Source organism: Melospiza georgiana, chromosome 3, assembly GCF_028018845.1.
Source record: "Melospiza georgiana isolate bMelGeo1 chromosome 3, bMelGeo1.pri, whole genome shotgun sequence".
Lineage (NCBI taxonomy): Eukaryota > Metazoa > Chordata > Aves > Passeriformes > Passerellidae > Melospiza > Melospiza georgiana.
This window is the reverse complement of record NC_080432.1, coordinates 92,343,597-92,366,515: the sequence shown is the minus strand read 5'-3', so window position 1 is coordinate 92,366,515 and position 22,919 is coordinate 92,343,597. Positions and strand designations below refer to the sequence as shown.

Genomic DNA, 22,919 nt, shown 5'->3' with positions numbered 1-22,919 from the left:
CTTTTCCAGTGATATTTCTTCTAACACGTGAATAGCTCTTTTGAAAATTCTTCCCCTCCTTTTTTTTTTCTTTCCTTTTCCATTTTGGTTAACAAACTATTCAAGGCTGCTAGGCTGCTCTTTTTCTGCACATGCCTCTGTATCATATGCTTAACATCATATTGTTCATCTGCATTTCCTAGTCACAAGTTCAGACCTGTGAAGCTACGTGCCAGATAATGAAGTGGTATTTTTGTAGTCTGTTTAGAAGTGACAGTTTTCATATTGATTGCTGCCTTTGAGCTTGTTTATCACACTATCTCATCTCTCTTCCTTGCACCTTTGTGATAACCTTTTGGGTACAAGTATACCCAAGTGTGACATATTTGAAGAGAAAGAAAGTTAATTTAAAAATAGCATCTGCTTTATTTTATTCCCGTAACAATTTTTGAGATTCAACCTCTCCATGTAATTAGGTGTGCTTAAAAATTCCTATGTATCTAGTTCTTGTTTGGGAGAGAGATGTTTAAGATCCATTCTGATGATCTTGGATCACCATCCATCATTGTTGATTACTAATGCACCTCCTTTGCCCTGTAGCCACCTAACTTCTCAGGCTATTTTCCTCAGGATCGCCTTGGCTGAAGTAATGGAGGGAAGCTGGAGCCCTATTTCTCTGTACCCTAGGGCTGCTCTTGAGTAAGGTAGTATGAGGAGCAAGCAACCTATAGCTTCATACAAACCTACTTCAGTCAAAAATTGGGACTATCCTGAGGTGGCATTCATGAATAATTTATATTTTCTCACATTATTATTCCAGCAATCATTAACATGACTCAGTTGGAGCCATGAAGATTTTAAAATGCTTTTAAAGCCTTAAAGCAGCGCATTTCTGGTGGAACCTCAGTTGCAGTTGTTGTTTCCCACACAAGAGCTGGGAGATGCTGCCGGCCACCAGAGCAGCGCAGCAGGACTGCTCTGTGTCCTTTGGGAGAGCTGTGTCAGACTGGGCTCCTCTTGTTCCGAGGCAGTTGCTTTCCCCTGTGTACTCAAACACTAATGGCAGGCGTGCCCAGGGACCATATGGGGAAGGAGTACACATGTCAGAAAAACTGCTCATTCTCCCAGCAGACAGATCGCACTGAGCGAGGCGCTGAGCCAGATATCACCCACACGCTTCAGTTTGATCGGTCCTGTTGTGGTACATTCTGAGGTAAAGACTATGTGTCAATTTTACACAGGAAATAGAAGGGTAAACTTACTGAAGCATATTATTCACAATATTTTTTTTTTTTTGCTGAATATGTCTGTATTCTGGATATCAACCTGATTTTCTTGAAAAGAAGAAAATGTTAATTTTTAAAATAGAAATGTCTTATTTTGGGGCCTGTAAATGCCTATTATCTTCAGAAGTCTTCTTTAACTAGTGTTGTGCTCATGCTACGAAATGTAAAGGTTTAATGGAGACTAATGAGCTGTTTCTGGGAAGGCTGATTACCTCTCCTTTGCCATTCTCCTTTTAAAAACTGGGCATGAGGTCTCTTGCACAACTGAGTGAAGAGAACAAGTTGTTTGAATGTGCTTATGGCATTTTAAGATCCAGGCATTAACAATACATTACTGTGAAGAAATGCAAGTGTTCATATCTAGAAATAACTATCATTGATTTGTTTCTGAACTTTTTGAAGTCAATGGAAAAATGAGCGAAGTCAAATAAAGTAATCTGTTAAGATGTCTGCACAACTATTTAAGTGATGCTATTTCCAGTTTAGTAAACTCATGTTTTGCACAATATAAAACAAATTTCTCTGAAAATTCTGCAAGCATTTCTCAATTTACTTCTTCAGAGCTCTAACTTGGCACAGAAGACCGTTGATATTCATAGCTCCTAGGTATTTCTGCCATGTTTCCTTTTAATGCAAGTACATAAGACAAGGTGGAGGTCACAGCTTGTAAGTAGTGATATAGAGTGAAAGTGCTAAACAAGGTTGCTTAAATATAAAATCATAGAATTGAATAATACAATGATTTAAGCTTGAAAATACCTTTAAGATGATCAAGTTCAACCATAAATCTAAGTCCACATCTAAAGCATGTCCCTAAGTGTTACATCTACACATCTAAATACCTTCAGGGATAGCGGCTCAACCACTCCCTTGGGCAGCCTGTTCCAATGTTTGGCAACCCTTTCCAGAAGAATTTTTTTCCTAATATCCAATAAAAACTTCCCCTGGTGTAACTTGAGGTGGTTTCTTTTTGTGCTATTGCTTGTTACCTGTGAGAGGAAACTGAAATTCCACTGTTAAAACCTCCTTTCAGGTAGGTGTAAAGAGGGTCCCCTCAAACCTCATTTTCAACAGCCTAAAGAATCCCAGCTCCCTCATCAGACTTGTGCTCCAGACCCTTCACCAGCTCTGTTGCTCTTCTCTGGACTTGCTCCAGCACCTCAGCATTTTTGAGGGGCCCAGAACTGGACACAGCACTTCTGTGGTGAGGTGTGGACTCACTGGTGCAGAGTGCAGGGGGATCATCACTGCCCTGGTCCTGTTAGCCACTCTATTACTGATACAGGCCAGAATGCCATTGGCCTCCTTGGCCAGCTGGGCACATGCTGGCTTGTGCCCAGCTGGCTTCTGACCAGAACTCCAGGCTCTTTTCTGACAGGCAGCTTTCCAGCCACTCTGTTCCCAGCCTGTAGCGCTGCTTGGGGTTGTTGTGATCCAGGTGTGAGACCTGGCATTTGGCCATATTGAACTTCATACCTCTGGCCTTTCCCAATCGATCCAGCCTGTCCAGATCCCTCAGCAGAGTCTTCCTACCCTCCAGCAGATCCACATATCCCCCCAGCTTAGTGTCATCTGAAGGCTTACTTGGAATGCACTCAGTCCCCTTTTCCAGGTGATTCATAGAGATGCTAATCAGGACTGGCCCCAGCACCAAGCCTGGGGAATATTGCTAGTGTCCAGTCACCAGCTGGAGTAACTCCATTCACCATCATCCTCCAGGCCTGGCTCTCCAGGAATTTTTTTTGCCCAGTGAAGAGTGTGCCTGTTCAAGCCACGAGCAGCCAGTTTCTCCAGGAGAATCCTGTGGGAAAGGCTTAAAGTGTCAAAGGCATTTCTGAAGTGCAGGTAACCACTGGTACTATACTGTTTCAAGTCTAAGATTTCATATTAAGTATTTTTATTTTGAAATAGATTACCTATGAATTAAATGGGAAAAGTCTTTGAATGAATCTGCAGATGTTATGGGTGAAATGATGAAAATATCCTAGCACATTTTGCTTCTTCTGTCCTCTTCCCCTTTATCATTCAGAGCAGCATGTATGGAAGGGAAAACCTTTCAAGCATTTCCAAAAGGAAAAGATGACTTCTTCATTGAGGACTTGAGTGTTAGGAGAGACATACTTTACTGTGAGCATTGACAGACAGTAGGGTGAAATGAAATGGAGGCTCTTTCACCAAAAAGCTGGAGGGCCCAAGCCTGGAGAGTCAGACTGAAAAGGAAGACTAGACAAAGAAAGGATATTTGAAATGAAAATGTCTAATATTATTTTGTCAAACAAAATAGCCTTCAGAAGCACTACTTTTTCCAGAGGGCTACCAATTAAAGTGTGTTCCTTCCAGGTGCTATTCTCAGTCTCTGCACCTTCTCATGTATGTGCCCATACTCAGCCTGGCTGACTGCTGTATGGACGAGGAGAGGAAGAATGACAGAGTTGCTTCCCACCCAGCCAGTTCACTACTGCTGCATGTACACAGGGTGCTCTAATGTTTTTACCCTTACTGACTGACAGAAAATAAATACAAGTTTTTGGTGCTTATTTATACCACAAGCTGTATGACAAAATTGATTTATTTGAAATGAAAATTGTAATTTATATTGAAAGATGGTTTCTTTTCAAATTGAAGTGGTAAAAATAGTCTTATATTGGAAAATGAATGGGTGAGACCATTCACTTTGTATCTCTTTGACTTTACTGTTGTAATTCTTCATCCTGTATTTCAGCTTTGCTTGTCTGTTACACACATCTGACCTCACTGTATATTAGTTTTGTGCAGCTGTCTTGTAAATGGACTGACGTGTGCTCACATTTGAATCTTAGTCAGCAAAGTGTATATATGAGATATGTGCTGCATGAGCTCCAAGAATAGCAGCATTACAAAACATTTGCTGCTTTCTTATTGCTTCTAGGGTATTTTTTAGAGTTTTCACAATTGTCTTAAAAATTTAGGTTAATTGATCTGCCTGGAAAACCTTAATACCCTGCAACATTTGGAAATCTCACAGTGTAGTCTTACAGGAGTATCTTTGCCAAAAGGATTTGGTTAATGTCACAATAGACTGACACTTGAAGCTGAGTTGATCCTTGCATTTGGATAGGACACTCAGCCAGCTTTTAGCACTCAGAAGATTTGCGTGAAGAAGGGCTGTGAGGGATTTCTTTGTTTCCCTAGAAACAAAGTGTCCTGTAGTGTCAGTCAGACAGGAGGTAGCCTATAATTGTGGCAAAACAACAGGGTTAATTCTGAATTACAAAGATGAAGATGTAGTTAGTTATTAAAAGTAAAATAAAGTAAATGTGAAATGCACGAGGCATGTATCTCTGATACTTGTCACTGAGAGGTGATTTGGAGTTTTTGGTAAAGTATCTTTTTGAGTTTTTGAAAACAGGTAGCCTGAAGCTCCACCAAAGGGTTTCAAGGGTATCTTTGTCTGAATTGCTTGATAGAGGTCAGTATATTTTCATCTTAATTTAACTATTGTTTTGCCTGTGGAGTATGATTTATCCTTTAAAGAGCAGAAAGCACTCTTTCACTAAAATCTAACTTTCTTTTAGAGGAGTATAATGTATGCTGTGGTATTGTGCATAATGTTTGACTGTTTGGCAGTGTTAGCTGTCTTTTGGTTTAACTAGCATTGAGAGATACTTTATGGCATGCTAATAAACTCCTAAGATTTTGGACTTGGTTTCATTATCTTATGCTTGAGTATTGTTCTCTGTAAAAAATGAAAATACTATACAATGGTAATTGGTAGTTATTAGCCTTCTCACACCTGGTCACGTGTTAGTGAGTTCTCTGGCCTCAAGAACTGTTAGGTTAATTTGGAAATTGAGAGAACAGAAACATCCTGGATCTTTCCTCTGAGGTTGACTGTTTTAGAACTATCAAATATGATGTAATGTAAACTCTTCTACAGTGTGTGCTAGAAATGAGCTGCATATTGATGATTTTCTGTGAATCCTTTTTCTAGTGGTTTATCTTTCTTGTTCAGGATTGTCTGCTTAATTCTTGTATCTGGACTCCTGTTTTCTGTAGCACCTTCAAAATAGCATAACTGGTAGTAATTGGATAAGAGTGAGTACTTATTCTTCATGAAAGCAGAACATTCTGGAACTGAGTTTTAATTCAGGCAACTGGAGGTTTTCAGAACATTTATTTCAAAGGAGAGGATCTTCCTTCCAAACGTCTGCTTCTGGCGGGATGTGATGGGCTGAGGAGGAGCACAGTGCTGGCTGGATGTGCTGGCTGCTGCAGTACTGCACAGGGCTGCCTCTGCTGTGCCTGCCTGTGCTGAGAGCACAGTGGGGCTTCTTGAATTGCTGCTCAAAATGCTTCCCAGTGGCAATGCTGAAGGGAAGGATTCATGGAATTAATTCTTGTTTTCCCTTACTGCTTGAGGTGTAATAGGAGGCAGTTCCTCATTTATGAGAAGTGTAAGTACAGAATATTTTGTTGTCTGGAAGTCCTTCTAGACATTTTCCCATAAGCTGTTTGGGTAATGTTAACATCAGGTTAAGAGAGTACTTGAGACATGTCACCTTTTCAGAGAGATAGCTAAGAGACACTTGACTACCCAAGAGGAGGTAGGACAGTTGTCTGTGTTATTTGTTCCTCTGATCTCCTTCCTGTATTCCTTGTTCAAAAACAGTATAGCATTTCCTCAGGAAGCTCTTTTCAGAATTTGAGGTTCTAAACGATATGAGTGGCAAACTAAAAGTCTTCAAAAAGTAAACACCCTCATGTATCTTCTTTCCTTAATATATATATGTATTTATGTTAGACTTATCTAACTGGGTTGTCAAATTATCTTACTGCATTTAGGAGCAATATGGAGAATAGCTTTAACAAATGCAGAAGTGAGTTTATGGGAATAGACCAGGCATTAGTTATTCATTTATATTCTGCAGGAGAACCTGTTTTATTCAGAGCTCTTGGAAAATGTTCATGGAAACTTTTAGGGAATTAGGACAGCTGGTCTAGCAGACTTTGAAGTCGGCAACACAGCCGGCTGGTCGGCATTCCCAGTGCCAGCTGGCTCAGCAGCAAGTAGAGACAGCAACTGTGATTTTGGCTTTGGAAACCCTGTATATATAGAAGATGACTTGATGACAGGCAAGACTCAATAAATCTGGTGACATAACTGAACTTTGTTAACCAGTGTTTGCTCTGTTGGGATTAAACATCCCCCTATGTTTTCAATTAAAACTCATTATTTTTTCCTGTATTTTCTTTCTTTGGAGCAGGAACTTAGTATGTACTTCTCGTTGACTGTCTTTTGGAATATTTGACAGAACATTACTTTAACAGATGATTAATTAGATTTCAGCTACTGTATGTCATTGCTGATCTTTAGTCATTGTCAAATTTCAAGCGAAATGTCATCTGGAAGTAAGTCATATGCAAAGCTACAGTAGTTTGGCTCTGAATCCATCAGTAGACTTTGTGAATAATCTGATTTCCTGAGAGGCTTTGGATTTCTCACTTCACTGGCTGATTCTTTTTGCCTTATAGTACAAAAATAGAGAAGGAGAAAAAAGAGCATGCTAAGCTTCATGGAATGATTCGTACAGAAATAAGTGGAGCTGAAATTGCAGAAGAGATGGAGAAAGAAAGAAGGTTCTTCCAGTTACAGATGTGTGAGGTAAGATTCAGTGTGAAATTATTATTATCATTATCATTAATATTATTATTGTGCTGTTTGTAGGAAATTTTTGAAAACTGCAATTGTTTAAGAGTAGCTGTGATATTAAAGGGAAATGCCAAGTTATTTGTTGACTCCGTTTGTGAAAAAACATTTTTTTAATTATCCTGATGGGCAAACTTTGCAGGAAATTTAGATATTTTCTAATTTCACTAAACAGCTAAATTAATGCAAATAAAACACTAAGAGATTATAATAAATCAGTCTTTACACCTCTACTTCGCTGTAAGATATTTTAAGCCCTTGCTCATTCTCTGAATTGTTCCCTGTCCTGACAGCTGTTGCGTTTTTAGGAGGAGAGACTCTAGTCTAGCACACTGCTGGGTTGGTACAGGAAAAAAGTGCTAGGGATGGAATCTTATTGTCTTTCAAGTTGTTTCAGAATGTTTCTACTTCAAAATCTCTGTGATTTTGCAGTATGTTAAATCTGATGTGAATATTTTTGGTTTGAATCATTTAAGGATATGTCTGGTTCTGTGGTTGGGAATTCAAGTTGCTGTGTTCTTTTTTAGTACGCATTAGCCCAAAAATACACCATGAGTGTTTCTACTGCCTTTCCTGTGATGATGATAGCTAATTTGACTCATATGCCAGCATAGTATAACTGCAATTTTCCTGGATACTACTTTTAGTAACTATATGCCCTCATACATAAGAGAAAAGCTTCACATTCCTATACAGAATCAGACTAAAATGTTCAAAACTGATTAAGGGATTTGAGTAACAAATACACATATGGATGTTGTCAGCTAATTGCCCATTCTATATCTTTCCTAAGAAACAACTAGGAACACATGCTTCTCTCTTGCTGTGTCACAATAAAGGAAGAGTTCATTTTAGTCAGGTGTAGTGATAATGAAGGGTGAAGTTTGTGAATTTAGATTAAATTACCTTAAATGTGGAACATCTGAAGTGTATCCTGCATTTCTTCTGATTTTGAGGAAAATAAGTTTATACTCGGTTACCTCTGAATAGTTGTGAAAGAGAACTTTGACTTTGTTTTGATAGTAAGTCAGAAGGGTGACATATTGAAGTTTTATCATAAGTACAGACTAGTTCTATATAAATTATGAAAGTGAACTGAATACCAAATGCTTAGAGATCCATTTTAAATTAACAGACAGCTGGAGAGGTGATTATTGTAACGAAATACTATCCAGTGCACATGACTACGTTTAGGCTCATCATTTGTTCACCTGAACCAGCATAAGAAGCTGCAATATTGAAAGCTGGCACTTAAAGGCTGCTGTACTTGAGCTGATTTAAAACATTTAGGGTGTATGGTGAGAAGCAGAAACCCAGATGCATTAGAGCATCATTAAGAAGACATTCACTCCTTCGCTTGGAGGTCACTGGCTAAGTTGGGGTTAAAATTTATTGTCTTTTAATGGACAGTTAAGTACTATGATATTTGATCAATCATACTTCTGCTTGCATGGCTGACATTTTATGTTATGATATTCAGGGGAGGGGCTGCCACTTAATGTGGACTTTGATTGTGCCTTATGCAAAAGGACAGTAATTACACTTCTTTTGCACTTGACATTAGATTCATTGAAAAATCTCTTGCTAAACTGTAATTTGTTGTAATTACCACGTGTAAGGATTTGATAAAGACAACTACAAAATCAACAGGCAGATTTCAAAACTTGTTAAAATAATCCCTCACTTTTATTTTAGCAAACTGCTTTCCTCCTTAATGACATCTGTTTGGTAATGAATTAACAACTAGTGAGATAAATTTTTAGATGTGCTACTAGGTATAAGAATGGGTTCCTAAATGTACTCCACAAACCCTTTCATGTTTTTTTAAACACTGGCTTTCCTTAGGAGCCCCAAAGCATATTCTAATAATTTGAACAAATCATAATGAAATGTCCTCACAGGATAGCAAAAGTCAGCAGTGACAAGACTTCTTTTTGTGTGACTTAAATCATGAAGCCACTTTTTGCTGCATTTTCTTTTACGTTTTGTAAATCTTCAACTGTAAAAACTTGTTGAAATAGAAATGAAAATAAAGTGGAAAAAAACGCCTGTAGCAGTAAAAATAATTTGTTTTGTAAATTACTGTTTTGCAGTACTTGCTGAAAGTCAATGAAATCAAGATTAAAAAAGGAGTGGACTTGCTTCAGAACTTGATCAAGTATTTTCATGCTCAGTGCAAGTATGTTTTATTTTCATAATCTCTAACTGGAACAACATTTTGTTTTCAAATTTTTACATCATCACAACACTTTTCTAGAATTTTTAAAATCTTAAGTTTCAACTCTTCTTGCTGATGTCTTTTGACAGATTGCTTTTGTCAGATTAGTTATAGGTATTACTATAACTAATCTGACAAAACTATATTCTGAAACATGTAATGAGATTGAGCTTGTTACATTGAATATAATTGTATGTTCCAAAGGAATACTGAACAATAATTTGCCATGTTTATAAACTACTCTTCAAACAGGGCTTTTAGTTTGATCTATTACTTTTAGTTTTGATGGACTTCTTTGAGTGTACCTAGCAATGATCTAAATTAATTATGCACTCAAGGAAAATAAGTTGCGTAAGCAGTGGAATAAAAATATATTGAAAGAGTCACTCTTTTTCCAGTTAATTGGAGGAGGACTCAGTAATAAAACGCAGAGTTCTCATTGGAATTATGTGCTTTTGCTATGATACTGTTACAAATCTGTCATCTAGCAATGAAGTTACAACTATAAACTTGAAGGAGTCACTAGCTAACCTGTTGAAATCAGTTAAGTTTTACTCTTAAAACACCAGTTTGCATCTATGTATTTTTTCCTTAATACCTTTTGCTTTTAAAATCAATTTCACTTGTAGTGTGTCATTAATCTGCTCTGTCTATTTAATAATATTTTAGCAATGTAGGTGCTGTGTTGCATTGTCACTTTCATGACTGCTTCCCAGAGTGAAAATATTTTATGTTGCAAACAGTGCAGCAATATTTAATCAAATATGCATGTAACTGTGATTTCTTATAATTTATTTTTTAAATCTCAAATTATTTTTTTAAAGAACTGGAATACTTGGCATAGACGGCATTACTCTCCCAATTCAAAATGCATGTACTACAGAAAGATGTAGCAAATTCTAGAAGCTCACTTATGGAGCATAATTAATGCTTGGGAAACAGAAGGGTTTTCCTTTAGTAAAAAGATTGCTTCAGACATGAAATTATGTGGCTTCAAGAAATCACAGTTATTTTATATGAAGCTTTTGCTGTTCTTCAAGTGAATCTCACTTGTTCTGGGACTTCCCAAAGTGCGATGAGAACTTGTATTTGAGGTGAGAATGAGGAAAATTTATGTGGCAATGGATTGTGGCAGTTCTGAATCTAATTGGGGGTTTTGCATGTTAGAATAAGCTATGATGGAAATAAAGAGGTAGATGAGTCAAAGATTAATTTTAAAAAGTTTACAATTTTGAAGTTCATGGCGTGGCATAATAATATGCATGTCTTACTTTGGCAACTTTTAAAGCAGAAAATTCAAAGTAAAATTTCATAACAGCTGGATTTTTGCTTTTCTTTTAAGTTTCTTTCAGGATGGGTTAAAAGCAGTTGAAAGTCTCAAACCTTCAATTGAGATGCTCTCGACAGATCTTTATACAGTGAGTAGCAACATTTCATGTTTGTGTGGTAAATTTAGTTTTCTACAGTAGAAGCATTATCATTTTGGTTCAGGTTGCCTGGCTGCTTTAATAGCCAGCATTTAAGGTAGAGAGTAGATTGTTGGTGAAGTCTTGTTTTAATATGACATTCAGAAGTCTTAGTTTCAGTTCAGGACCCCACTGTGTAAAATGTTATGAGAACAGCCTTTGCTCAAAAGTGTCCATTAAGTGGAAAATGACATGTGGTTTCAAATGGAACACAAGGAAGCAAGAGCATTGTAAGGCAATATCAAAGCCTTAACCCAGCAATATCCTAACCATTTTCAAGTTTTCTGAAAATACAACGGAAAATAAACTGATCACATTATCTTTTCACTTTCATTCTCACTGAATATTTCTCAAAAAATGAACCAGTTAAGCAGCAAATTTGAAAGACCTGCATCAAAAGTTAAAAAAATGTTATTTTTAACCTGTGTTTTTCTTCATTCAAGATTAAACAAGCACAAGACGAGGAACGAAGACAATTAACACAGCTCAGAGATATTTTAAAATCGGCACTCCAAGTTGATCAGAAAGAGGTAAGCATATAAGGTGGTTTAACTTTGGAAACCTATTTTAATTACTTATAATGTAATCTTAATATCAAAATAAGGTTATTTTAACTTCTATCAGACATTTAATTCCTTTTGTTAATTCATTTTTGTTGCTCAAACTGAGAATGAAAAAACTTGGGCAGTATCAAGAAGACCATATAGAACCTTATCTCACAATATTATTCCAAACTCTATAATGATTATGTAAAACTGAACTTCAAATCCCAAAACACCTCTGTCATCATCTGCAAAAAATGACAATCAGGTTTGGTACTCAGCTGCAAAATGCCAGTGTTCAGATGTGCAAGGGCTGGGTCAGTTTGGCAATCCAGCAAGTATTTTTTGAGTTCCAATTATGATTGCTATTAGACTTAATGAATTCTGGAGTAGTCTCAAACTCTGATCTGGAAGTAAGCATCTTTTGTATAATGTAATCCTAAATACTGGGTCTACTTTTGTTTCAGATTGCTAGTGTCTCCTCTTCATATAACTAAAAGCCAGCCAACTTCCTTTGTGTGGCTGCTGGGCCATGAGTGATGAATGAACCACCCCCCTGCTTTTCAGATTCTCTTTCTGAGTGAGATCACAATGAAATAGTTTAGTCTGCAGAGCTCACACTTCCTTGATCTTTTCCGGTCTTGCTTTGATCCTCCCCTGAAAGTTATGGTGCCTCCTAGCTCTTACTGGTGACAGATGATGGTTGTTGAGCAGTGTAGTCTAGTGAAAGGTGTCCTTGCCCACTGCTGGGGGCTGCACTTGATATTTAAAGGCCACTCCCAACCCAATCCATGTGATTCTGTCACTTGCAGAGAGGCTTTTGGGACGGTCTCAAACACTCCTCACTTTGTCACATTGGGAAGTTTGTAATAATGACCATTGTATACAAAGTCCCACAAGATCAGCAGGTACTTCCTTAGATTCTGCCTGGCATTCAGGACTCACTGAAGCTGGAAGTTGTCAAAAACTTCCAAATTTGAGCTTGGTAGAATGAGACACTAGGGAATATTGTGGAAGTGGTGACTGCTTTGGGTTAGCCATTGGTTGCCAGCTCTCAAGAAAGAGCTTTTACTGGTTGGGGTGTGTTAGCAGGTGTCCTCTTTTAGTTGGGTCTGTGGCTTTCTTGGTAGCTGGGAATGTCTATCAGTAATACTGATGTTAAATATATATGGAAGATGTGACAAATACACATTTTTTCACATGCTCAAAAATTAATAAGACACATACATTTATTATTTATACTGAGTTTGTGACATTTAAAAATACAAGTGTAAAAAGTGCTTTATGCTGTAGTCATTATTTAGTAATTCTTCAAATTTAGATATAGATGCTTACCTGCAGAGCATGAAAATTACTATAATTATTTTTAAAGCTTTTTGCTTTAAAACATCAATTAATCAGTGGGATGCCAAAGAGTTCCAGTGGGATGCCAGAGAGTTCTTATATAATTTACTGTACAACCCACTAATATTATTCTTGTTGCACTGTAATTTTCTTTACTATAACTGATTTCTTTTTCCTTCCTGAAATGCATTTACATTTTGTGACCGAAGTCTAGGAGAGTAAGTGTTACTATGTTTTAATGAAAATAGTGGCATGATTTGCATTCAGATTTCAAGAAACTGGATTTTTCCTCTGAGCTTTTTTCTGTTGGCGTGAAAAGACTGCTTCTTTCTCCTTTGTGGTGTATTTTATTACCCTCCCAAAAAAAAATTATCTAAAAATTTATCAGACTCTTCTTGGGAAAGAAAATTGTTGTAAGAAAAATTGGTGATTACCTTTGTACTTTCTTTTGGAAATTAAATCCAGTTGCTTGTTTAGATGTTCTTGCAAGATTTTTAAGATATATATATTTTTAATTAAAATGGACTTAATGTATGAAATGACAGAATGTTGACAAACATTGTTCCTGTTATGTTAAAGAAATTTAACATGCACAAGCACTCTTAGTGAACCTTTTTTTTGTTGTGCCTATAGTTTTGTTGTGTATAGTTTCTTCCTGCACACAACTTCATCAAACCTAGTTTGTATGGAAACTTTATTTTTAAATGTTATTTTGTGTACACCTTCATAATTTTTTATTTTTAAACTTTTATTTTTCAAATGTAGAAGTTCTACAAGTTTCAGAGTCAACCTTAGAGTTGTATTCCCTTAACTGTTCTTGTTCCCATGACCTTGGGTGAGGTCACCTCCTGTGACTATAGTGTTTAGATTCATTTCTGCTTCTTTGTTAGAACCTGTAATCTATTTAGACCACTGCAAAATAGGATGAATGCTGTATTTCTTGACAAAAATTACAGTAGTTTTGCTATAAGAGAGGCTGCCTGCAGGGGGTTCTGATAGATATGTCTTTTGGAGACTTTGTGGGGCTGTAATAGGGGTAGGGATGGATCTCTGGAACATCCTCCTGGTAATTATCCTGCAAATGTCAGAGACGCTCAGGCTCTGGAAAAGCTATAAGAGCTTTTTTTGGCAGCTTTGCACACAGGAATGATCTGAACAGTCTAAAATCCCACTCCCTGGGAGCTGTGGAATGGCTAGCCAAAACTTGTTGTGTATAGGTTGAAGCACCTTGTAGGAAAAGTTCTGTTATGTTGACATAGTGGAGCTGACAAACAGGATTCAGAATATCTCTTACCAGTAGTCACAGACCATCTTTAGAGAATACTGTTTTCACATTTCTTTCATTTTTGGCTCTGCTGTTCAGCTTGACTTAAAAGTTAGTATATCTTCATAGACTTCGGAAGAAAGAATTTCAAAACTTTCTATGGTCAGTGAAGTGATTCACTAAGAACATGCTGCAAATTTTAAATGACTCACTTATTTTTATATGCTTATCTACATTTCAAAGTTGATAAAGTGGTCAAATCAGTTCCTTAGGCTTGTGTACTTCAGCCTGTTCTGATTTTGTGACAATACTCTGCACTAGGTGTGTGTCCTCTAGCCTGCAGTATTCCGTTTCCTCCCATAGGTAATGTACATTTTTTCTGCTTCTCCAATGAGGCTACTGGGTCTGACCCTGTTATCTGTGATTTTTATCTCTGTTTTGTGTAGTATTAAAACCAGAAATAGGGGAGATCCTTGGAGTGCCTTCTTATGGAAAAGACATGCTGAAAGGGAGGATATTAATTGTGGTGGTGATTTGTGGGGTGGCTACCATCTCTTAGGAACTGGATCAAAATCATGAACTTCTTGTGAGACAGCTGTGGAAAACCATCATTTGGCAATCACATTGGACAGTATTGGTCTGGACATGACCTGAACTGAGAATTTAAAATGAACAATATGTTTATCCTTAAGATCTTTTAATGAAATAGTATTAAATTTTTTAGATCCTGTTCAGAGTCATGAATGTGTGGAAATACACGTCAGCTGCTGCAGCTTCCCCTCCTGCTGAAATGAGGCAGGAAGCTTGTATTATTGGTTTGCCAGTTTGGCCAAACACAGCAGCTGAGCATAAACAAATGAAGGGAGGTAGCTGAAATGAGGCAGAAAATAATGCACAAAAAGTAGCAGCACAGACCAATGGGAATGGTGCTATGAGCAGGTGTTGGAGGTCATCAGTAATCTTCACATAATTGAGGATGGGGAGAACTGAAATTAATTTCCTGTCAGGCCTCTAATCTTGCGAATGGAGTTCCTTTGCTGGCTAATGGCAGGCAGAGATCAAGGCATTGGTAGGGCACAATAGGCAGTGTCAGATCAGATTTTCTTCAAAAGTCAGTAAATGTATGCATGCAGCAGTTCTTAGTGAGTGACAGGAATATTTAAAAAATGTTGTTCTGGCTTTATGCTGTGCAGAGTGCAAAACCAAATAATTATATGTAAACCAACTAGAAAGTAACGATAAACAGACTGGTTTAAATCTAGAGATGCTTTGTCAGGCACAGACAGCTAAGTGGTAGTTCTTTAGGCCTTTTAAAAGCTCAGATGGTGTTGTAGCTATGTGGTATGGCTTCCTGGATCATGTGCTGAGAGGCAGGGAGGGGGCACAGGTTGCTTCTCTTGAAAAGGAGCACCAAGGAGTGCTGCAGCCTGTGCAGAGCTCAGCTCATGGCTCTCAGGACCGCTGAGCTCCTGCAGTGTATTCAGGATGAGCCTGAAAATCCTGCAGCTTGGAGGTGAGGAGTCCTAACCACTCTGAACTGAGGTGTAGGTGGGAGCTCTGTCCCTACCATCATGTTTAGAATTGTTCATGGTCATATGAGTGAGCTGCTTTGTGTCTTTTTTCCTTACTATAATTGCATTGTATGCCATATATAGCACCAGAGTAATTATGTCCATAGAGCAACGACAGTAGAAAAGAAAAAAAAAAAAGAAAATCTGAAGTAATAGTCACTGTTACTGTGTGCATTTAAAAGTCCATTCTGTCACTTTACTGCTGTTAATATGGTGTGACACATCAGATTCCTCATTTTCAGGCTCTTATTTTTTAAGAAATTGGACTCTTGCAGCAGTGGGTCCTACCTCTGGGTAGTTGTGAAAGCAGTGAGAAGGGTTCCATTAATCCTCGTCTCTTCCTGTCTCAGAATTCTACTTTCTTCCAGATATTTTGCTTTAAATTATTCTTTTTTGGAAATGACTTTTCAGTTTTCCTGTATGACTCCTGAACTATGTTTCCAGGAGGACTCTTCTGCCTTTCAAATTGATGTATGCAATTATCACTTCTTCAAATTGATGTATGTAATTATTTTTTCAGTGGAAGTGTACACTAGGAATTGCAGGTAATAATAGTCTTTAGTGTTTGTATCTTGCTGTGTTTACATGAGTTGGAAAGGCCACTGCTCAGTTAAGTTTTGGGTTAAAACCCCTATATATTAAGGCCAAAAGTAAATATAAATAAAGGCAAGTAAAAAGATTTTGGCAGGTGCTGATAATGGATGATTCTCAATTTTTTTGTGCCCTCTGAAAAAATAAATGTATCATGTTCTATTTTATTGAGGAGGAAAATTGTGCTTCATTTGGCCTGTTGGATTAGAGCAGGAAGGAAAAGCTGTGAAACTCATTAAGGGGGAAGTAGTTTGGTTGAAAGTGTGGAATGCATCACAAATTGCTGTTGATTATTTCAGGATTCTCAGATTCGCCAGAGTACAGCGTACAGTTTACATCAGCCTCAGGGAAACAAGGAGCATGGCACTGAGCGCAGTGGCAGTCTGTACAAGAAAAGTGATGGGTAAGTACTGCTGCACTTTGCTGGGGGAAATATTAGGTCCTAAGAGCTCAAGAAATGTAATACAAAATTTGTTTAAAACTGTCACCTTTCTTTTTTCTTCTTAAACTAGAATCAGAAAAGTGTGGCAGAAAAGGAAGTGCTCAGTTAAAAATGGTTTTCTTACTATTTCCCATGGTACAGTAAGTATTTGTTTACAGTATTTTATGTACATGGTTGCTAATACAGAAAGGCAAGCTATGCTGGTCTATATTTGTGATTTGGAATTAGCTAGATTCCTGATGCAGTGTTTTGAATATGAGGGAAATATTTTTTAAGGCAGCCTTTTAGAAATATATCAAGACATACACAGTATCTAAAAATACAACTGTTTTAATGTTCATGACTGTTAATGGGGAAAAAGGGCTTTTTTTAGTGACACAGTTCTTGTAAATGTACATATTTTACCAGGCTATCTAAAAATACAAAATCTAACTTTTTTTTTTAAGGTATGGTTGGGCATTAAGCCATTTTTTAGATATTAATTAAACAGCTTTTTATATTTGCAAGATAAACTGAGAGTATCCTGAATTGCATTCCTCCCCCAGATTTGCTGCTGTATGGTAGTCTGTTAGCTCCTTAGGATCCTAGGAGTAGCTGTTGGGAAAATCAAGTTTAAAAACAACTTCTTCCAGAATGACAAGAAATAGAGAATTACAAATTCATCTTTATTACTGCTACCAATATTTGAACATATTAGCTATAACTATTAAACATTTATTAAAATTTTAAAACTTTATGCTTTTATGGTTTGGACTTTTTGCACTTTGCCTTCAAGTTGGTAGTACTTTCCTGTAGCATTTTTTATATTATTTTCTCTAAACTTTTAAGAAAGTTTCTTGAGGCAAAAAATAACTCAATGTCAGTATTTCCCATTCTTGGTCTAATAAACAGCCCTGGTTCTTGTTCCTGTTATGAACTGTTCTGTTCTTCATCCTGTTATGCCTGTTGCTATGGCTACAAGTTGACCCTGGCAGCAAAAATGAATCAATCTCTCATTTGTGCATCTAAGCACAAGCTGCTGCCTTCAGAATTGATAATCAGGCGTTGAGGAGTGTAAAGTCAGGCCAGCAAAGCAGAATCCTTACTATGGCTTTGGAATTGTCCACTTGTTTATGCCTCTTCTCATTTGGGTGTGTAGGAGTGTGTCTTTCTCAGAGGGAAGTCTGTTGGTGTGTTCTATGCTGGTGTCTCCATGTGCTGTGATTGTGCCTGATGTTGGACATGCTGTACTGGTACCAGTAGGAATGTAGCTGGGAGAGCTCAGAGCTGGCAGAGGCTACAAAATCCACTTGTGGAGCAGAATTTGAAAACTTTCACTTGCAAGTACAGTCACTGAGTCCATCAAGATACTCTTTTCTTCTCTCTTTATAAGCTGTCTACTGGATGGTCTGACATTTTAGAAGGAGTATGTTCCCACTGAAATCAGTAGAGCTGTAGCTGAAAATCATTCCTAAGGGAAATATTCAAATGTGAATTTAGATAGGTGCATTTCACAGGTTTGGTCTCAATGTTTTTCTATTACAACATTAGAAAAGTCCCTTCTTGTTTCAAAATATACTCCTAAAAGGTATTTTCACATATTTGCTCACTTCCCCCTTATATATTGATGACAGTTTTAAGTAAAAAATTAATTATTGTTTCACAGACACTTAAACAGGTAGAAGTCATTTTTGTTTGTTAAAATTTTTATAGGCTGCTCTGAATGTCTTCTGAGAATTTCCAAGCTTCTCAGGGTCAATATCTCCTAGTCTCTGAAATATGATGTATTGTTCTCTCATCCCAGGAGTTCATCAAAATCTCAGAAATTCAGTTGTCAGTTTTGCTTTCTTTATCAAATACAAATTTGTAAATACTTCTCCTTTAAGGTCTAAGTATTCTTCATAGCTTTCTCTTCTTTGATCGTGTAGCCTGTCTTTATGAGAGACTACTTTGGCAGTCTCTAGAACAGCTACCTTCAAGCAATTGCAGGTTCTTAAACTGACCTGTCAAGTGCTTTCCTGATGGATGGAGAGAATATGTTTGGTTCTCTGTCAGTCACCCAGCTGTGACCCTGTATGTGCCTGCCCTGCATTGGCATATGTGCAGAAGTTATACTTTTAGACAACTAAAAGCTTCAAAGAAATCAGCATTTGTACATTTAACATACATGGATGAAAAAACAATGATAGAAGAAGATTGAAACATGTAATTAGGAATTCCTAAGTCCTTTCCAGGTCAAGAAGTCCCAAGACAAAAAGATTTCAGAAACATCAGACTCCTCAAAGCTGCATTTGTGTTTAAAGAAGTTTTGCTAGTTGTTTGCAAAAGAAAGAATATAAGAGACTCCTTATCAAAACTTTTTTTTTTGGTCTTTCTTTACTGCTGAAAACCTTACCCTGATGATTAAAGGCAAATATGAAGGCAAAACAATCAGAGTTCATCTTTTTATTTTGAAGTTGATCACTGATATCCAGAAGAAATGCATGATGAAATCAGTCACCCAGTCTGTTAGGGGACATATTTGCTCGTGCCTTTTTTAAAATCAGCTCAATGTCTCCTGTATTGTTTCAGAGGCCTAATTTTTTGATTCCTTCACCTCTGTTTGTTGCTAGAACAGCTTATAAGTCGGTTTTGATGGATAAAGAGTTGCCATTTTGCCATTTTGCAGGAAGGAAATGAATGAGTTGATGATCAGGTCTGTGTATGGCATGAAAGGTGGCAGCACTTTTCAGGGTGTTGGCATGTTAATATGGGTGTCCAAAAACTCAGCAGTAGTCTCAAGTATCAAGTAGAGACTCAATCAGGAAAGTAAATCTCAGAAGTTTCAAACAAGTAGTGTAATATTAGTTACATTTGCTAGTCTTTTCCATGTCTAGTGTCTCCTAATCCTGCCAAGTGTCTGAATCAGTGTGGCTAAGGAGCTCACACTGCCTTACCTCCCTTTGTCTTTAAGCTTCAACTTCTCCCCAGGCAGCACCTGCCATGTGATGGAAGTGTGGTGGGCACAGGCCAGGGAGGCTGCTGGAGAAAAACTGTTAGTCAGCTGCAGGATGGAAGCATGAACGAGGTGCTATCAGCCACATGCACAGGGGTTTTAATGCCCTTGTTGATGCTGACTTCAAGTTAGGAGTTCTTCAGATAAAAGCTCAAGAATATGTATGGATTCCAAGATCAGCATATTTGCCCAGGATATGGTGTTGGTGTTGCAGCTGTTTCTTTGGGTTGCCAGATAGTGATACTGAGTTTTTCCGCTGCATTCTCCTGTTCCAAGGGACAAGTCCTGTGGGCATTGCTCCTTCAGACCCCTCTAAAACATTTTACTGCATTCATTTACAGCTTCATAAGTTAGAGAAAACTAATTAGGTCCCAAATGCACTTCAGATACAAAGTCTTGGGGCAAGGGAATTTTCTCTTAAACATGAATTGCATTTTTACATTCTGAGAGAGCCTGTGAGAAAGGTATATATGAGTTGTCCAGTGTCTATATAATTAATAATTTAGAAATATTTTTATATATTTATATATAATTTATAACTAAATAATTAAAACTGTATGCACTTTTACTACTAAAATGAAGGCTGGAATTGGAAAAACTATTTATTAGGCAGAGAATACAATGCAATTGTCAATAAATTGTCATCTTGCTGCCTCCAAAACCTCTCTTGGGTATAATTTGTTTTACATTGCCCAGCAAGTGACCTGCACATTTATTGTTTCAAAGCTTGCACGACTTTGTTTTGTCTGCAGCTTATGCTGGGCAAAGCATGAGCATACTATTTTTCAAGGACACCATGCTTTTTTTTTCCTAACAGGAAAAAAATACCTAATTGTTTCCTTTTTTATGTTGGTCCATGCTTTTGATTTTTTTTTTTAACTGGTCTGCAGATATAATGGTACTATTCTTTTTTGGCCAGCTATATTGTTTTATCAGATTGTTTCAAGGGAATCTGTAATCTTTTGACTTCTTGTCCCTTGTTTTTTTGAATTAAATGTTTTCATCAAGAAATTTAGATGAGATTGTGAGAATATCTACATTTCTTATGATTCATTGCAAGTTAATAACATTATGTGATAGTAGTAGGTTCATTTGGTAATAGTTTTGTTTCGATATTTAAATCTTATTTTAGCAACTTAGTTGATAAATATTGTTAGAATGCAGCAATAAGTGTGGTAATGAGTTTGTGAATATTGCTATCCTTATAATAGTTCTTTCCTAATGGTTTAATGATGGTTTAATGATTTTTTAGATATTATTGTCTGGAGCAAAGGTTGACTAGTTAAATCTGCTTTCTAATTTAATTATTCTAAAAAAAGCGTGAAACTAGTTATCAATTGTAGGGAGTGAAAGCCATTCCTCAAATCAAGGTTGCAAACAAATCTTTCTAGGTACTACCCCAAGTCTGTAGCACAGGTAAGTTAAGGGAAAGAAGAGTGCAGAGGTGCTGTTTGAAAAGTTCTTTGTAGCCTTTATGAGTCTTTCAAAATGCAGGTTCCTTGTGAGTCTTGCTCTTAGTAGAACACTGTCACTTTCTGTTCAAAAAGAAAGTGAAATAGCTGAGAGGAACTCGACTAGAAAATGTATGTCATTATAAAATATGCATTATTTCACTAGATTTTTTAGTAATCAGCTAGCTCAGTTTACTTTTTTATGTTTGCTGCAAGACTCTTCTGTGAAAACTTACTTTCCTTCACTAAGTTCCCTTTAGTGACTTAAAAATTCGGCGTTTCTTCTTAACTGGCTATTTGGGGACCCCTTAAAGGCATTAGCAGAAGTCAAAATAATTAATTATTGAAAACTAAACAAGTAATTTTTTAAAACTTAATGTCTGAGTTTTAGGGGAATAAATATAAGGATGAACCTGTCTCTTTTTTGTCTCTTTTACCCAGTTCCTTCAGGTAAGTTTTCCTGGTTAGTTGTAATTAAAGAGATTCTACCCTTTTTCCTTTCAAAATTCTAGTGTCTATCCAGCTACCAGTAAACAAAATCATCAAATAAAAGTCGCTTATGAAGCATGATGTGGAAGAAAACATGAATGAAAACCTGGGGACCTTAAAAATTTAACAGCCATTTCTCAAGTCTTTTTGGCCAGTGGGACATTACCCTGTGCTTTCAATCTGCACCTTTCAGTCAGTGTGGGTGTACTAAAATGTGTATATTTTATCTTCAAATAGGCTAACCGACCTCCAGCAAAGCTCAATCTGTTAACCTGCCAAGTGAAAACAAACCCTGAGGAGAAAAAGTGTTTTGACCTCATATCACGTAGGTTTGTTGTTCAGGTCTTTTTATTTGCAGCTCTTAGCAGAATTTTGCATTATTTCTCTAGATGTGTCAGTAATCCACTTGAACATTTTTGCCATTGTAGAATGCTTCCCTTTATAAAATGCCCTTCCTATGACAATTTGACCTTTCAGTTATTTTAGCATAATGTAACTAACTGTGCCAGTTTCTTTGGAAAACCATTTGTATTTAAAAGCTGTCTTCACTTCTGTTTTTCTATTTAATTTTTTGCTGTCTTACAGCACAGTAACTGTTTTTTGCTATGACATCACTCTTCATGCTAAAAATATCCTAGCTCATCATCTTGAAAAGTTAAAACTTGTGCACAAGATCAAAAGGTGCTTGTTAAACCTTTAAAATTTAAGTCTGGTGGTTGCTATGCAACTATGAGCAAAATACTAAACACATTTTTTGGTTTTATTATTTCATAATAGATAGAACGGTGAGATCAAGAATCTACATGTTAAACCCACCAAAACAGAATAATTTTTGGATCAGAATGGGATGATATGAAATTGTGTAGTAGAATGTTTCCTTTGTTTTCTAACTAGGATATTTTACTGAAATATGTATCTCAAATTAGCTGGGGAGAAGAATATAAATGTATTCCTCATTTGTTCCTTTATTGAAGCATAAAATTCTTTTGCCTTTGGAAATGTAAGCTGTGCTGCTTATGTGCATGGACCCGAATGCTGTGTGCAACATACAGCTGATTCATTTCTGCTCAAGCAGCTCGGCTTCCCTGTTTGCTTTTGCACTTTCTTTCTTTGTTGATGACTGTGTCATGTTTTGCCCAGTGTCAGCTTACTACAATGCTACTGCACACTTGAAAAGGCATAACTGGCCTCTCAGACTTCTCCAGATTACTTTTTCACTTTGTTTTACTGTAGAGTAAAAAAAAAATTCCTTGTTTTTTACAAAATGGAAATTGCTGTATCATGGCAAGATAAAAATCTGTTAATGTAGCACTTTCCTTTCTGTTCTTTCATATATCTTCACTGTCTTAATATTTTCCATGCTTGTAGCTATCTTTTAATACCTTTTAGCCTGAATATTTTTCAAACCTTAGAAATTTTCATCTTAGAATATATTTGCCTGTAGCTCTGTTGTTCTCATCAACTATTCTCACTCCAGCTCAGTCATTAAACTGTATCATATCTTATTCTTCATAGACTTACAATGTATTATACTTTTTTCTTTAGTAGTGCACTATAATAACAATGCTTAGAATTAGAAAAGTAGTAGTAAATTAAAAATTATGAGCTTGTTTAAT

At 36.8% G+C, this 22,919-nt stretch overlaps 1 protein-coding gene across 3 annotated transcripts in view; it reads left to right on the top strand.

Annotated features, from left to right (window-relative positions):
- Positions 1-22,919, top strand: part of ASAP2 (ArfGAP with SH3 domain, ankyrin repeat and PH domain 2) — an 84,344-nt gene that overhangs the window by 36,274 nt on the left and 25,151 nt on the right. For all 3 annotated transcript variants that reach the window (XM_058020169.1, XM_058020168.1, XM_058020167.1), the window contains exons 6-12: positions 6,777-6,906; positions 9,045-9,130; positions 10,512-10,587; positions 11,079-11,165; positions 16,247-16,350; positions 16,460-16,529; positions 21,541-21,628. In XM_058020169.1, coding sequence (XP_057876152.1) covers positions 6,777-6,906; positions 9,045-9,130; positions 10,512-10,587; positions 11,079-11,165; positions 16,247-16,350; positions 16,460-16,529; positions 21,541-21,628 — 641 coding nt within the window. The remainder of the gene's footprint in view (positions 1-6,776; positions 6,907-9,044; positions 9,131-10,511; positions 10,588-11,078; positions 11,166-16,246; positions 16,351-16,459; positions 16,530-21,540; positions 21,629-22,919) is intronic.